The 17,141-nt window shown below is 36.0% G+C and overlaps 1 protein-coding gene across 3 annotated transcripts in view; it reads right to left on the bottom strand.

The window, feature by feature from the left end:
- LOC100496911 overlaps nt 1–17,141 on the bottom strand; it is a 138,294-nt gene that overhangs the window by 44,629 nt on the left and 76,524 nt on the right. For 2 of the 3 annotated variants that reach the window (XR_004220452.1, XM_031893160.1), the window contains exons 39-50: nt 15,699–16,001; nt 14,620–14,840; nt 13,292–13,453; nt 11,484–11,561; nt 10,646–11,014; nt 9,681–10,034; nt 9,077–9,427; nt 6,961–7,095; nt 6,384–6,533; nt 5,432–5,551; nt 4,116–4,289; nt 264–480 (exon numbers count right to left, since the gene is read on the bottom strand). Coding sequence is in view for 2 of the 3 variants with exons in the window: in XM_031893160.1 (XP_031749020.1) it covers nt 264–480; nt 4,116–4,289; nt 5,432–5,551; nt 6,384–6,533; nt 6,961–7,095; nt 9,077–9,427; nt 9,681–10,034; nt 10,646–11,014; nt 11,484–11,561; nt 13,292–13,453; nt 14,620–14,840; nt 15,699–16,001 (2,634 nt within the window). In the remaining variant the exon portion in view is untranslated. The remainder of the gene's footprint in view (nt 1–263; nt 481–4,115; nt 4,290–5,431; nt 5,552–6,383; nt 6,534–6,960; nt 7,096–9,076; nt 9,428–9,680; nt 10,035–10,645; nt 11,015–11,483; nt 11,562–13,291; nt 13,454–14,619; nt 14,841–15,698; nt 16,002–17,141) is intronic. The other variant, XM_002941059.5, reaches the window with a different exon arrangement.

The following is a 17,141-nucleotide window of genomic DNA, read 5'->3' as shown; positions in this document are numbered from 1 at the left end:
GTGCAGAGGAGTACAGCACTTTTAGTTGCATTTACTTATACAAATACATTTAAAGCAACTGATTTTTTTATTAAATGTAAACTTGATTAGTATTACATTTTCTTTCACTCTACAAAAGTGGATGTGGGGCCCCATCAAAACTCATAATTGAGGGACAGGCACTGAATCGTATACCCTACAAATATAACATACAGTAAGGAATTTGTGTTAGTAGTGGCATGTAAGCCCAACCTAAGATACAATAAAAATACATTTGAACTTACCTTCCAAACATAATGTACATAATCTTCCATTTAAAATAACTACTTTTGGATAACCATATTTAAGGAAAATGTCACTGTTGTGCATACTCCTAATGTGCACCTTGCTCTCATCTGCTTTGCCAAGAAGAGCCACAGTACAAGTCAGCCATGTCTCTGCAGATGCAGTTTGCAAAGTTACCTCTTGCTCATCTTCTGTTGCTTGCATTCCCACAGACACCTAATGTGAATGAGCAATAAGATAAAACTGACCTCATGGCAAGTTACTGTTTACTGATAACAGAGGTCACAAGTTAATACACAAGCCCCCATATGTAATAAAAGGCACTAAGTTTGCCCAGGAGCAGTAAACCATAGCAACCAATAAGATGTTTGCTTTTAAACAGGTGACTATTAACAGCTGTCTGCTGATTGGTTGCTATGGGTTACTGCTTCTGGGCAAATTTAGTGCCTTTTATTACATAACCCACAAGGTGAATAAAAAATTATTGTAATCTAACTGAGAACAAGTATCAACCATTTGATTACATGGGCTACCTTTGTATTAATGTTACAGACTAGAATGCATGTCCATCTGCTTACTTACCCTTACCCCAATATCATCGTCCTATGGCTGCCAATCTCTTACAGCATGATTGCTGACATGGTCAGGTTGTGAGAACAAAAATCAGAAAGTCACCAAACTGCTTAGCAGCCCGCTTTGTGACTGATGATTCCTGAGTACATTAATCATGTATTTGGCAGGCTGATCTCCCAAGGGGCCATTTTTTTGCATTTAAACTGTGCTCTTAAAAAATGGCTGCAAGTCTTTGCACTCTGTTTCAGAACTGTGACTGTCTTAGAGTTACAGCTCTCACTATGTGAATCAGCATTGTATTGATGAAGTGTGGGTGAAGGAAGGCATGTATGCATCCCCTCTCCCACCTACTCATATCTGAAAGACACTACAGCAGGCACTGCCATTTTTGGCCCTTGCAAAGTAGATAAATAAATTATCAATAGCATTCATTATACAGGCAGTGCTCCTGTATAATGACCTACTGCTAACAAAACAGTCACAACAAATTGTCTGCCTCATATGGACCAGACAAGGAATTGCTTCAGTTTCCCTGTCTGTCCTGTTAAGCTTAACAAAAGACAAATAAGGGCTGATTCACTAAAGGTCGAAAAGTGTTATCGCACGTTTCTCTAAAGTATTATCTTGTGTTTTAAGTCGCATATCGCATGAGTTAAATTTCGCGACCGCATGCATTAATTTTACCGCATTGTGTTAATTTGCGTGCAGAAATAATACTAACGCATGATTCACAAACACTTAGACACGCTAAATATCCCATTTGTCTGTGCGAAAAATAACACCTACTTGGGGCAGGCGGTAATTATAGAAAAGTACAGTTCATGAGCTTTTGCCAATAAAATATGGACTTTGCAGTGTGATTTATTCAAGTATGTGTTGCCCCTAGAGTGATGTAGCCTCCAGTTTGCAGGGAAATGGTAACTTTCTTAAAAGTAGTTTTACGAAAGTAATGGCGTGTATGGCTAACTTGGCGTGCGTTTTTTCCCACGCGGCGACTATTTATGCGCGATGCATTCATTAGCGCGCGTTCTGTCAAATACCGCACGAAAATAGTCTTCACGACTTAAATAACGCAAACAGCATCGCGTCTAAATTAATGCAAGTATCCTTTTAGTGAATTGTGCGTTAAGACGCGAAAAATTCGACGCAATAAAATTTTTAACGCATACTATAAATAGCGCTCAAAATATCGACCTTTAGTGAATCAACCCTATAGTGTGTTCATATTATATTAAACTTGTGCCAAAAAAGGAGTACTGTGTGCACTGCTCTTTAGAGACAAAAATTAACCAAATGTAAGCTGTATAATAATTAATGCCTTTATAGATATTAATACTCTTTCCCATCAAACCACATCATTATAAAGCATTATTAGGCTATGGGATAAGTAAAACGGATAGCACTACTACTACTAGTTTAAAATTCAAGTAAGGTTAAGTACCACTTTTGCAATCTACTTATAGGAAGTTTTTTTTGTGTTTGAAGAGGCTTCAAAGCTTATTTTCTTTTGTCACCTCTTGAAGTTTTATGTGGGGGTTAATTCCGCATTTAGGATGCCACTCCAGTCCTAAGCATGCCCCTGTGACCAGTATCAGTTGACTGCCCTGGGCTATGAAGGGATGGACAGGGATACATTTAAAGACGTGTTCTGTCAAAACACATGTAAATGACAAATGCACTCGAGGGGGCACTGAATATTAAATTAGGTTTACAAGCCTTTCACTTCCCTTTGTAAGGTAATGTTTTAATCAATGTAAGGTATTAAATATTTGCAGCATTTGCTTGACTCAAGCTCCCACGTGGCTCTAAACTACTTTTAACTACCAAGTTCAGTGTAGGACACAGGTTTTTTGTATTAATCTACAGGGAGCAAAATCTAAATATTCTGGAGATATGAGCAACTGTACTTTGAAAGATGGAATCCAGATCTGCATCCTGTTTGTATTAAAGCCAAGTGCAACTGCCTTGCATTGTATTTATATTTGCTGACATCTGACCATAGTTTTACTGATGGATTATCTCATGAACCAGATATTTCATGTTTTAATAAATCCTTTGATTTTGCTATAGATAAAAACCTAAACAGATGTACCCTGAAATGATCCCCATTCTGCCTAGTGTTGTATTCATGACTGATATGTATATACAGTCCTTGTATGTTGCCAAAAATAATTATATGACGAGGTGCACAGCCAAATTAAATGTATACCAAAATTATTTCACGACTGGCACACCCTATGTAAAAAATCACAACTTTATTGTGAACACATTGCACAGAAGTAGTCCGTTTCAGTCCTCAACAGGACCTTTTCTTCTATGCAATGTGTTCACAATAAAGTTGTGATTTTTTACATAGGGTGTGCCAGTCGTGAAATAATTTTGGTATATATATATACCGAATCAAACACAACCAGCACTAAGGTTCTTGTGGTTCAAATAAATATTAGTGTATTATAATTTCATGTACAACTGACATTTCGGGTCCTTTTTGGGACCTTTTTCAAGGTACATTTACATACAACAACTGTGTTTAAATAGCCTTCTCCCATGAATCCAGGGAATACCAGTGACATCATATGCACATTAACCCCTAGTGACCATTAACCCCCGACATTATGTAAGTATTGATAATCCATACTTCCCTAATACAAAAAAAGTGCATTAGTTAGTATGTAAATGTACCTTGAAAAAGGTCCTAAAAGGGACAAAAATGTTGGTTGTACATGCAATTATAATACTCTAATATTTATTTGAACCACAAGACCCTTGGTGCTGGTTGTGTTTGATTCGGTATCTATATGGTATTCCGTGCACACGGGCAGCTACATGGTAGCAATCTTTGGAGTGTGGTGCTGTCGTGTGGACTCTCTTATATATATATATATATATATATATATATATAAATCATTTTTTTTGTCAGCCAATGACAAAAAAAGTATAACTTTAGCACTTGATACTGGTGTTTAAGTTGGTGAAAAAACCTTTTGGGTCCCTTATCACTGAATGATACAAAAATTCATGTGTTTTTCAGTTGCCATATAGTAAAAAAAAAAAGTAAGTTTTCCTAATAAGCTTCTTTATTACTTTCTGGATTACAACTTTGGAAACTATGGATCCAGAATGTTAATGTTAAAATTCAGGTTAAAATTATTGTTTATTCATTTTCTGAATTAGGGTCTCTGTATCATCTATTTCTTTCTATTTTATATTTGTAATATATGTTATTGGAGCATGATGTTATTGGCATATTTGGTGATGAAAGGGTTGGGGGCAATTACCTTTAGAGAAGCTGGGAACTTATTCTGAAGTAACCAAGGCCAGTTGTGTAGAATACTTCCTGTCAGGTTGGTTCTTGTTTCATTGCCCATTATTTGTACTGATGCATTCATGACCCTGGATCCATAGTGAGTTGATACACTAATGTTCCTTATTTCCTTCAGGTCCACAGTTGCCTAAGTATAAGGTAAGAGTGCAACAGTATTTTTAATGTTTATATTATAAACATTATTAAATTCTCCACTGAGTTTCACAGATTACATCAAGAAGACTAATAAAGGCATTTGAGAATACAATGAGCTTTAACATGAATTTACAAACTAGGAAAAATAACAGCAAAAACCATGCATGGTGGGACATTTAAATGTATGGGAAATATAAATTAAAATTAGCTGCACCAGAGTTCATCTGTATCTGGTCAACAGATAAAGTGGAAGACAAAACCTGCATATACTGTACAGTACATGAATGCAATGGTTCACTATTGTTAAACAGAAACTATTGCGAAAATTAACATTTAGATTTGCTAACACACATACAGTTACAAAGTTACGTAGTTAAGTTGGGTTGAAAAAAAACCAAAGTCCATCAAGTTCAACCCTTCTAAGTGAACCCGGCACACACAAAAACCTGACTTATCTATACACTCCCATACATAAACTAAATACCAACATCAATGCTAATTTTAGATTTTAGCATCACAATAGCCTTGGATACTATGCTTGTTCTCATCCAAGCCCCTCTTAAAGGCAGTAAAAGAATCTGCCCCCAGCATCCCTCAGCAGGGCATTCCCCAACCTCACTGCCCTCACTGTGAAAAACCACCTACGCTGCTTCAAATGAAAGCTCCGTTCCTCTAATCTAAAGGGGTGACCTCTGGTGCGCTGGTTGTTTATATGGGAACATCCCCTATCTGTCCATAACCCCCTCTAATGTACTTGTAAAGATTAATTATGTCCCTTTACAAGCACCTTTTTTTCCAAAACTCGCCAAATTTGGCCGTGGGCAGAAACTCATAGGAACCAATCAGTCATTGGCTTTTTTTAGCCAACTGCAGGTAAAAAAATATATGCAACAATTTGATTGGTTGCCATGGGTTATTGTCCATGGACAAATTTGCCCAGTGTTGATAAATGACCCACAATATTTCGGAAATCTTCCCCCAAATGTTTTGTCCATACAATAGGATAAAGTGCACGACTGCATAATTTCTGTCAAGGACAAAATGGGAGTTAAATCTTAATTATAGATTGGACATATTTTCTATTTTAGTGGTAGAATGTACCAGGAAGAAACATTTAGCAGTAACTCAGCATACCTCAATATCCAATCTGTCCTCAAGGTGAATTTTTTTCAATATATCCAGGTTGTGTATTATCTTGTAAATGATTGAGATGTGATCCGCCTTCTGATGAAAACTCATTTCTTCTGAGATCTGCTTTTCAGTTATTGAGAGCACAATAAAATTAGCTTATTTCAATACACTGAGGATAGTAAATCTAATTTAACTGCCATAGAAAGTGGTCCATTGTTCTTGTCTGTTACAAATTGTTATGTCTGCAAATTATGTTATCCTTTAAATTTATTTCCATAATTACATTTTGACCCCCAGAATGATACATTCTATTAGTCTTCACTGATTTATAAAACGAGTCTTAACAGTACTGAGAATTACAGATGTGTCAGAGCCAACACATTTATCAAACTGTGATCAAACTCTCTAGACAGGCATATAATAAAAAGCAAAGGGCTGCTTCAGTCTCATTTCTTATTTTCCAAAGGCCAGCAAATTATCAGGTTCTTATGAGGAAATGTAGTAAAACTGGTTAACATTAAAAAGAAAGTAATTTCCCCCTTTGTGTATATTAGAATGTATTTAACATGGAAATGCACATTTCCCAAAATCCAATGTGTGCCACTGGCTTATTCACTAACGTTGCAAATGGGTATTGTTGTGCATGAAACCAGGCATTGCTGTGTTTAATTCAGATTGGTCTTGCTGTACCTAGCGTCTCTTGATGCTTATGTGATCACTTATATAGTTCCTGCCAATTTGAGTGATAGAACAATTCAGATAAATTCCAAGAGATGCTTCCACTTGCAGGAAAATCATCATTTGCCATTCTGCTAAAAAAAATAGCATATTGCGTCCATTTTTCTTGACTATGCAAACTGCATTCCTAATTATAAATGACCTATGAAATATACCAGTTTTATACACCCACATTATAGGACTCTTTATATTTGGATATTTAAACACAGTGCAATACCTGTTTGTTATCCAAGCTGAGCTGAATAGATCTTTTATAGAATTCACTGCTCCTTTCTGTAGTCATATCCAGTACAGCTTTTTTAGGTACACCAAGGTTTAATGCAGGCTGAATATTGTGAGTTAGAATAGCATCCAATTCTTGCTTCTTCTGTTAATTATATTAATCACATGTGAAAACATAAAATAGATTCTAAAATGCAACATTAGCTAATATCCATTCATGTCTATCTATCTATCTATCTATCTATCTATCTATCTATCTATATATATATCATCTGTTTAACAACCATCTATCTACATGCATTAGTTTAATATACAAATGTTAGAAACCACTGAATATAAAGGCACAAGGCTGTAGGCCAAGTACGTATATGTAGGTTATGGAGCTTCAAATGGAAGCAGCGTGTAGAAGAAAAAATTTAAGCACAGTAAGGGTTTTAACAAAAGTAGCTCCATCTGTTTGTATCTCCAAGAAAAAAGTACATTATGCATGCACATACAGTTATAATTTTAGGTAAACAAATGATGGGATACGTGGCTGTTATGGAAATGAACTGAATCAAGTTCACAATTACCTCAGAAGCTTTCAGTATAAGTAATCCTTGTAGGGTACTTTCATCAACAACAATTAACATCTGTGAATCTAAGTTGGCTTTTTTATTCACAACAATGTAACCAGACCCATCAATTTTATGTGGTACTCCAAGGTCCTGCAATGAAACAAAAAATATTTAGTGGTAACCCTTTCTGCATTTCCATCACATCCAATTATAACAACAGTACTGGACAAATGACAAAAAGGGTTAAGTCAACATTAAACAAGGTAAATATATATTTATATATACACAGAGTACATTGACAGCATATGAACATTATGTAATTCAGTGAAATAATGAATAACAAACGCGCTACATTTAGAGAGTTTAACGAACACAGATTAGAATTTGAGAACAATGGGACAAGATATAAAAAAAGTCAGAGTAGATAGTTTGCTAAGTCAGACCTTGAATTACACCCCTGGTAAAGATAACTTGAATACACAATTCCCTGTGCCTTAATAGGGCCATGGCACATGCAGAGTGTGGATAACCCCAGTTGCACCCTGTTTTCCAGTTCATATGTTTTAGTACTAGTATGGTTTGGGTCACCTGAGGGGCAAGTAGTAGCATTTAAAATTCCACCACAACTAGCAGCATTAAACACATTATATATGCCATATGGTTTTATTATAATTGTCTTGCAGTTATGTTGCATAACGCACAGTTTGTGGTATTTGTGTGCTATTTTAGGTAGTGTAGGGTTAGTGCCCATGCACTTTGCTGCTATATTTTGTCCCTTGTGCCAGATTGAAAGTCAGACCACAGAGCCGGCAGCCAAAAGTGAGTATTTAATGCCATGGCTCCAATTGCCACAATACATTGCATGCTCTGTGATATATTGGCCTAAGCAAAAGAAGAATAAGAGAAGCATGCAATTCACTGTGGGAAAATGTAGCCCTGACTGGAGGAGAGCAGAATTCTGTTATATTGTCAATAACTTTGCTTGTTTTTTCACCTTGCCTTTCTGCCCTATCCTTTTATCATATGGTTCTTCTCCACTTTACCTTGCCCTTCTGCCCTATCCTTTTGCTTTGCCTTTCTGACCTTCTCTCCTAATTTCTTCTAAGTTTCTTCCACAATTTGGATAAAAAAAACTTTTATTTATCTTAATTGTACTTCCTGTATTTAGATTCTAGTTTAGGAAGCTATATACCGTAATAGGTAAAAGATTGTAAGCAAATCCCAGATACAAACTGGAATTTGTTATGTTATATTTGAGCTACTTGTGGATGTGCTGCAGCTGTGGTAGTAGGGCTACAGCAGAGAAATAAATGTATGGAAAGCACTGGTTTATTTAACACCAAGTCCTTTATAAAAGCAGGCATGTCTGTACATCCCTCTTTTATCCACTTTTATCAGGCCAGATGATTTACACTTATCTCGCATAGCAATACCAATTGAACTAGGTTTGATGTAGCATAGGTGTAGTTGACCTCAATCATATAAGTAAATCATTCTTGCTTGTATGATGCAATTGAATCCAGACATTTACTTCACAAGAATTTATATCCTGTGACAATCATTCTTTGTATAGCATGAGTTATCATGAAATTGCTTGGCAATAAAATTTCAGGGCAAATGATAATTTCATTATATCAAAATTTCCAGTAATACCGGCCAGTCATAACTACCAAATGTATTTTTGCCCTTTGAGTAGGCAGACTCCATTCACACTGCTAAGACAGAGGTAGGAGAACAAACATACTGAAGAAGAAAATTGTACTTTAATATTCAGGTGGCAATGGCTAACAATATAGACATTTTCACTGAAATAACTAGCATTTCTCTATTTTCATACAGTGCTCTTGCTTCTGAAATGCATCTCTTTGTATTAAGCAAATGGCATCTATTCTTTAGGATTAAAGATTGTTGCAGCCTTAATATGCCATTGGGTTTTAGAATTTCTAATTGGATTGCAGATGTTAAATTATAGATATTTGAAACTGAATGCAATTCATTATTACAGACGGTACATCCTTCCACACAATATACATAAGATTTATGTTTTCCAAGTCTCTGCTGCAAAGGCCACAGCAGCGTATGCTCCTTTTAGTTCATGTACACTTCAGATTAAAATTGGTCCTTGCATTACCTGCATAGTTTTACATTTATTCTCCAAGAACATTTTCCATTGTAGTTTATTGTCAGTGTGAATATCTCCTTTTATTTCAAAAGCACAGGACCCCGACTGCAGTAACATCTCAATGTTATAATTAGACAGCTTTCCGACAATGACAGACATCTTGTTTTCCTCGCTAATCCCCTTCAACAGAAAGAGGTTATGCCGAAATTCTATTTCCATTTTCATTTTTGGCTGGCACTCAGACCTTACGTGAAGTTCAGAGGAGTTGCCATTGAATGTAAGGGCACAAAGAAGTTCTACTTTACAGCCATTAATTGCAAGTGATCCATTAACCCGAGACTGTGATGGGATATGGAGTGCCTAACAAAAAAAAAAGTAAAATAGTTATCCATAGGCATAAAAGTTAAAAAGAGAAAAATATTTGCTGGAACAATTTTTCCAAACACCATTGTTATGGTATTTTTTTATATAGTTGTTTTTACAATTATTATTATTATTATTATTATTATAATTTCAGGGTACAAGTAAACATAATTCTGCATGGAAGAATCTAAAATAATCTTAATTAACATTTGGTAAAATAAAAGAGAAAAACAGTAAAAATAATTGTTACCTTTAATGGCTTACAGTCTGTTTCTGTGAGCAGCATCCATTCGGTCTTATTGCCAGACATGACATCAGCCGTAGCACCAATTCTGCATTGCCCAGACTGTAACATGATATGGCCACCAAGTGTAGGTGTTGTTGATGTAGAGAATAAAAATTGATTTACAGAGGGCAGTCCAAGCACATTAAGGTAGTGTATAGTGTGATTGAGTGATCCTTCCACAAAGTAGGGATTGCAGGTTTTTTTCACAAGTAGATTAGCATTATTTTCATCATATCCAATCTGTATGGCTAGCCCAAACCCACAAAGATCTCTCTGCAATGATCCATTCACTAACAGGTTCTTTGGAATATTAAACTTCTGAAAAAGTAGAATATATTTCAAGGTACACAAAAGACAACACTAGATACAATTATTATTACACACATACTTGTTCTCTGTATGTCTGTGTGGATATCTAAACAATGTCAAACATAAAAGTAATATCCTATTTAGGGGTATGAAGAAAAGAAGATGGTTTGAACAAAAGAGATGGTTAAACCATGGGAAAGAGAGGAATGCTTGATTTCAAGGTAAATATTTCTGAAAGTGATAATATCTATGATTATGTGGAAGGGTGAAGGGAGGGTTTGTTCCCCTAAAACACTGATATCCACTGCACAAGTCTGTGACTTAAAACAAAAGTGCTGGCATATTATACGTGAATGCTATTACTGGTTTGGGTGTTGCTGATAACTAATTTGTTGGTGGAATACGGCTTAGTAAAGGCTGCAGACTCAGAAGCACCAAGGCTCATTCCAGTGTTCACTGCTTTGTGACTATAGGCACCAATGTATGTGTATGCTCTGTGGGACTGGAGCTTGAATATGTTTTAACTGAATGCCTGAATTTAGTAGTGCTTTGTAAGAATAAAGAGAATAATAACAATCATTGTGATACATATAGTAGTTATTCAGTATGCTTTCATTTACCTCAGTGAGGAAACAGGAGTTGAAAACTGACGTGGTCCAGTTTAAGATGGTCTCACTTCCATTATTTTCTTCTCTAGCTTCAGCACTGGCTTTGATTAAACATTTTCCAATGGCGATATCAACTACTGTGCCAGTCTTCCCCTGTCTTGTAGCTGAAATCCTAATTTTGTTGTCTTTGGTGATGCCTAGTGTATAGAGCTGAGGCAAAGCATGCTTGAAACCAATTTCAATTGTGTTTTGCAAACCACTTTCTGTGTTTATAGTCATCCGTCCAAATTCATCACCCGTTGAAACAAGTCCAAACAGATTGGTTTTGTAGCCATTTGCCAGAAGAGATCCATTGAATGTAGTTCTTAGTGGAATTGAAAACTTTAAAACAATAAGTTAGCATTTTTATATACAGGATCCCAAAAAAGGAAAGATGTCCACACATGATGATGTATGTAATGTATTTTATAACTAGGAACAAGCGGTCATTCAAGCATGCCTTAACAGTAAGAAATATACAGTATGTGGGAATTGGTTATGCTAATTGCACTAAAGGTTATTAAATTCCTTTTTTAAGGAATAAAAAGAAATGATTTTAGAAAATTTGTTTTCAAAAAGAAAATGAAACTTTTAATCTCCATAAAATATTTCCAAACAAATCACTTTTTGACTTCCTTAAAAAGAAAGACATAATTGAATAAAATAGATATTCATCTGCAGCCCATAAATTGTGTATTTCTCATTGACTCTTTCAAAAGGAAGTCCTGGATGTTGTAGTGTCTCTCTTTTATATTATAGAAGCTAAATAAGCATGTACTAAACAAAACTGTTTTGGTTAAAAGATTAGTACCTGTGATGTTTTTCTTGCAATATCCCCATTGCAGTGCCCATAAAATAAGCTAGATGTAAATTCTCCATTGCAAGTGATCTGTGAACAACAGAATAGTTCATTATTTAACAAATCTAATTAAAGTCATACAAATATGTTATTTTGAATATAGCCTACGGCACAATGTAAAAGTATAGTCCAAATGGTACTGTTTATATGTACATCTGTGTCAGGATTTACCAGGTTTTGAATTCTGGACTCTGTGATGAACTACTAAGCAGTTACCTATTGTGCCACTGGAGGTCCATTATCTTGAATTCTTGATGAACCTGTCATTATCCTTGTACTTATACTGTCTCCTCCCTTTCCTCCCCCCAACTTATTATCCCCATGTGTTTCCTATCTGGTAATCATGACCCTTTATAAACCTGTTCCTGACCGTTGCACCTTGCTTGGTCATTAAGCTGTTTCTGTGACCTTGCCTCTGATTCCCATGTTCCTGTATTATTGATCTTGTGACATCCTTCTGGTTCCAAGCTCCAGATTCCGTGTCCTGTTCCTGCTCTCTGCCTTGTTTCAGTTCTCCGGGGCCCTTCCTTATCCTGTTCTCAGATTCCCTGGTTCTGAACCTTGGCCTGTCCTCGACTCCATTTGATTGCTGCTAGCCCTGACTTTTGGCCTGATTTTGGATTGTGTCTCTGCCTGCCGACTTCTATTGTTGCCAGTGGAAAGCCCTTCACACCACTTCAGTATTCAGAAGTCGCTTGAACTTTTCCCCTGCAGGCAACCTTGCACAACTTCGGAAAAAGAGGTGATGTGAAGGGCTTTCCACCGGTGACTCCTATTGTTGCCAGTGGAAAGCCATTTTAGAGCAGTTAGAGAGAAGGGCCTTTATTTTAGTACTGCTATTTTCAAGAAAGTGAGTGCTGATCGATCACTCAACTGGAGAAGTTTTCAAGGTTGTAATATATTAAATACATTGGGTATGTTTAGTCATAGTCACTTAAAAGCCTATGTTCTGTTAATGTAGAGATATATGTGATATTTGAATTTAGAGGTATATGTGATATCTGATATTGCTGGTTTTATTTAATATCTTGCCCTGTATAGTGATACATTTTACCTTCCCCCCATTCTCTCCTTCACCCCATAATAATTGCTTATGTCAATCCATCGTTTTAACTTTGCTTTCCAAGTTTCTTTTCTTGGTCCTCATTAATCATTCTTTCCATTCAACCTACATTGCCCAGACTACTCTAGTATAATTAGTCTAATGGCAACACAGATGAAAAATCTGGCATGCATAACAGCAAAGGGAAACTTTTGAGTAAGCACATGCAAAAGTTTAATGGGTCAGAGCCCAAAAGCAGCCCAGACTTCTAAGACAAAACCATAATTATTTTATCAACTGTTAAATTTATCCATCTGTACTTCCACAAAATATATCCTAGCTTAACTTCTAACATTTATGTATGCTTACCAAACATTATACCTAACCATAGAGCTACTGTATACTTCACTTTGTATATTGGTGCAGTAGTGACTCATTTACTTAGGAAGACAAGATTAAACAGTGTTAATCTATTTACTGCCATAAAACCATCTGATGCTTGTATAGGACATGGTCGTACTGGCTCCAAGAGAATTAATATGGGTAAAACCTTGCTTCAGTTAGGCATGGCTGCCATTTGCAGTAATGGATGTGTTAATATGTTTAATGAATTTGACCTCTGTACTAGTGCACAATCTAACAGACACAGCCAAGAACGACAAATGGCATTAAAACAATTCAAAATATATGCACTGATTATCATGGGTTTGAAGCCAACCTTCATGCTTGATGGTATTATGTAATTAATTGAGCTGAGGTCATTTTGGAGAGAAAGAATAATGTTGGAAGTATTTCCAGTAGTTTTCTTATTCATTTCTGCTTTGATGTGTTCATCTTCTGCTTGGACAGCCATTCCTGTCACAAAACCTTTGTCTGCACTCTTGAAAGGAAGAATAAATAAGTAAATACATAAATGTAGGGTCTTGCCACATTAAGCATGAATAAACACAAAACAACTAAAGTGAATTAATTCCCTCCTCATAAGTAGATTAAACTGGCTTTTACAGGTTGAGTGTCATCTTTCTATAGCTCAGAAGATGCAAACGTGTATTATTTATTGATTATTTTTCTTTATAATTTTAACAAAAATATAGCTTGTTGTTTTAGCTGCATCAACAGGAACATGTTCTGGTCTACTTGTTAGGACAATGGTTGTAATGTCTATTGACCAGGATGGGAACCTATGGAAAATTAGCTGATGTTTACCTATTTCCCACGTCAGGTCAGTAGAAAGTACAGCTGCGGACCCTACTACTAGGAAGATTATTAGTCTAATAAATAACCTTTTAAGTAAACTGTACATAAAAATATTAAATGTATATTACAAAGTAGTTTGTTTCCAGGTACAGCAAAGCATTTAGTATATCTTCTGGCAGAATATCGATTCCAAAGGAATAGAAAAGTAAACCTTAAACACTGAACTCTAATACTTGCCTTACATATTGACAGATTAGAATTATAATACCGTATATTCTCGAGTATAAGCCTATCTGAATAAAAGCCGAGGTACCTAATTTTACCTAAGAAAACTGGAAAAACTTATTGACTCGAATATAAGCCTAGGGTGGGAAATGCAGCAGCTACTGCTAAGTTTCAAAAATTAAAATAAATACCAATAAAATTACATTAAATGAGGCATCAGTGTGGTATATGTTTTGAAATATTTATTTAAAAGAAAAACAGTAAACTAGCTCAATCAGCAACCAAGCTAAAACACAAAGAGTTAAAATCCTTCAAAACTATATATCGTTTATATTGAATATAAAGTGCAATGTCTAGTGCAGAATGGGACAGGTGAGGATGGTAGATGAAGATAAATTTGGGAGCGGGCCAGGGCACTGGAGGGTCTGGTTGCGGGTGGCCTAATTTGCACACAAAGGACAGAGGGTGCTAGTCTGGAGGGACCCAAGGCACCCGACTCGAGTATAAGCAGAGGGTGACTTTTTCAGCACATTTTGGGTGCTGAAAAACTCGAGTATATACAGTAATTTGATTAATAGGGAACATTAAATAATGAAGTTATAAGGAAAATTACAAGGACTTTACCTGATAATAGCAAATACCATTTATATTGTATGGTAATCCGTGAAATTTTAGATCACCAACATTGTGCTTCAGTCTTGCAGTGAGCTGGGATCCTGGTAAAATTCTCTCTAATCCCAAAGAAATGTCAACTCTACTTTTCCCATTATCCAGGGCAATGGAAAATGTTCGATTATTACTGGTATTTTGTAGTGTTACTTCAACAGCACTTGCCATTGGAATTCCTGCACAATGCAATACAAACATTTTGCACCATTATGGAATGTCAGCAGATGCCATGATTTCTGTTACCTGTATTCTATAGTAGCCATCAAATCTTCCAATAAACAATACCCAATGCACTTCCATTAAGTTCTCCCGAATATTATGACATCTAGATATCAGTACTGTTTAGTTGCCTGTTCCCTATATCTATATTAATATCAGTATTAATCAATATTAGCATAGATCAAATCCACTCAGGAGTTTCAGTTAAATTTGATCGATCCATAACGAATTGTTGTAATACATACCAATGATAGATATAACAATTTAGTAAAAATCATTAGCTAATCAGCTCCAAAGTCTGCACAGAAATAGGATTTTCCCTAACTTTTCTAGACAGGAAAAAGCATGCTAGTAAAATGACTAGTGTACACAGTGCATAAGGCCACATCACCAATTTATTTAAAGAAAAGTGAAGTCAGAATGTTGTAAAAGGAAAGTGATGTTTCCAGTCATGTTTTCCAGTTTGTAGTGCAATTAAAGTATTGATGATAATCTGTATTTAAGCGAGTAATGAAAGAGTAGGTTGGCGACACAGATTATCTGTTCATTTTGGTTGAAGTCAGGTACAATATTTCATTCCAAATTTGACCCCTAAAAATGTAATAAAATTTATAGTGCTATTTTTTTATACTGATACTTATTGATATTTATCAATTTAATAGAACCAAATTAATCAACTGGCTAGATTGGCCCCCAAATTCCCTGACAATCCTGCAGGAAAATTAATGCATGAGCACCTATATCTTTGTGTGAATAACTTCAGTCTTCATTACAGACATATATATATTTCCTTGTAGTATACTATTGGACTATACCTGCATTCTGTAAGGAGAAAAGGTTGTGTACAAGCTTCCCTGTAACACCTCGCTGAGTGTGGTCACCAGAATTAGAAAGATCCATACATAGTAATTTTTCATCTGCTTGGATACAGACTTCTCCATTTTTATCTAGTTCTTCTAACTGGACATACGCCCTTAGTTTTGTTTCTGCAGGCATAGAATGGCTTCCATTTTGGGATAAGTTGAAAGTGATATTGTGCTGTGTGACGTTGCCAAACACATTTCTATTACGAACATAAATTCTGTAGAACTCTTGATTCTTTAGAAAACTGATGTACCCTATAAAAATACAAAAAGAAAGGAAGCTAACAGTAAAAAGATAAATAGTACTGTGTTCATTATGGGTAAACTAAAGTGTTAAAAGGATGGAAATGACAGCATTTTATTAATTTAAGCGCAATTTAAATTGGTATGCATGATGTACAGAGAGTTGCATCTTTGGTAAATATTTCTGATGTTGGCTGTAGCCTAAGGGCATCAAGGTTACATGGTAAAGGAGTCTGCTGGTTGAAAGAGCCTGGATCCAAAAGTATCAGATGAATTCCAGGCATTCAGCCTGCCAATACTTTTGGCTTCAAGGCACCCATCACATGCAGTTGCAGATTGTTGCTAAAAATTGCACACAAAACAAAATGCTTTAACAAACAGTCTTCACAAAATTAGAGGGAACACTTGTACTAGTACCAATTGGTGAGCAGCAGGATTTCAGTAGAAAACTGTTCATTACAGGTTACCCTAATCAGTAAATCTGCTTACAATGTGTCTTCATGAAAAATGATAATTTATTGTATCTTTTCTGAAGACTTATTCAATAAAACTCTGCGTTAACTCTGTGTTGCCTCTGTGTTGCCCACTCGGGTGGTATTAGCCAAGAAGTTACGAAGAGCACCTGCAGATTCTCTGCTGACTGACAGTTGAGGTACATGACCAGGACCACCGTGATTTTTTGCAAGCAAACCAACTTCTTTATTAAACTCCAGGCAAGGAACTTTAGATTAGATTAGGGATTTAGGAGACAGTCACACATGCAGCAAACATGGATTTAGCTTCCTGACTAAAAAGGGCAACATCCAGTAAGTATTACACCTCCCCTTCAGGGAACTTCTCTCAAAAGGGGTAACTCAGTTCAACTGATCCCCAGTACAGGCGATACCACAGTGGTGTCTTGCTCCCTGGCACCCTACTGGCCCCTGAGCTTAGCAATTTGTGTCCCTGAACTGGCAGCCTGAATACTGCAGGATTATAACCACTCTAAACTCCTTGGTGGAACAAATGGCTGCTCATCTGATTTTTCCTGTCCACCTTTCGCTTCTGGAGGGGCTAGTACTTGAATTGACTGTTCAAAAATCCAACAGTTTCTTATATCCAATCTAAACGAATAAATAATGTAAATGTTATGTATGACTGCCCAAACGTCAG

The sequence above is a fragment of the Xenopus tropicalis genome, chromosome 9, assembly GCF_000004195.4.
Source record: "Xenopus tropicalis strain Nigerian chromosome 9, UCB_Xtro_10.0, whole genome shotgun sequence".
In the NCBI taxonomy this organism is placed as follows: domain Eukaryota; kingdom Metazoa; phylum Chordata; class Amphibia; order Anura; family Pipidae; genus Xenopus; species Xenopus tropicalis.
This window is presented reverse-complemented; position numbering and strand designations above follow the sequence as displayed.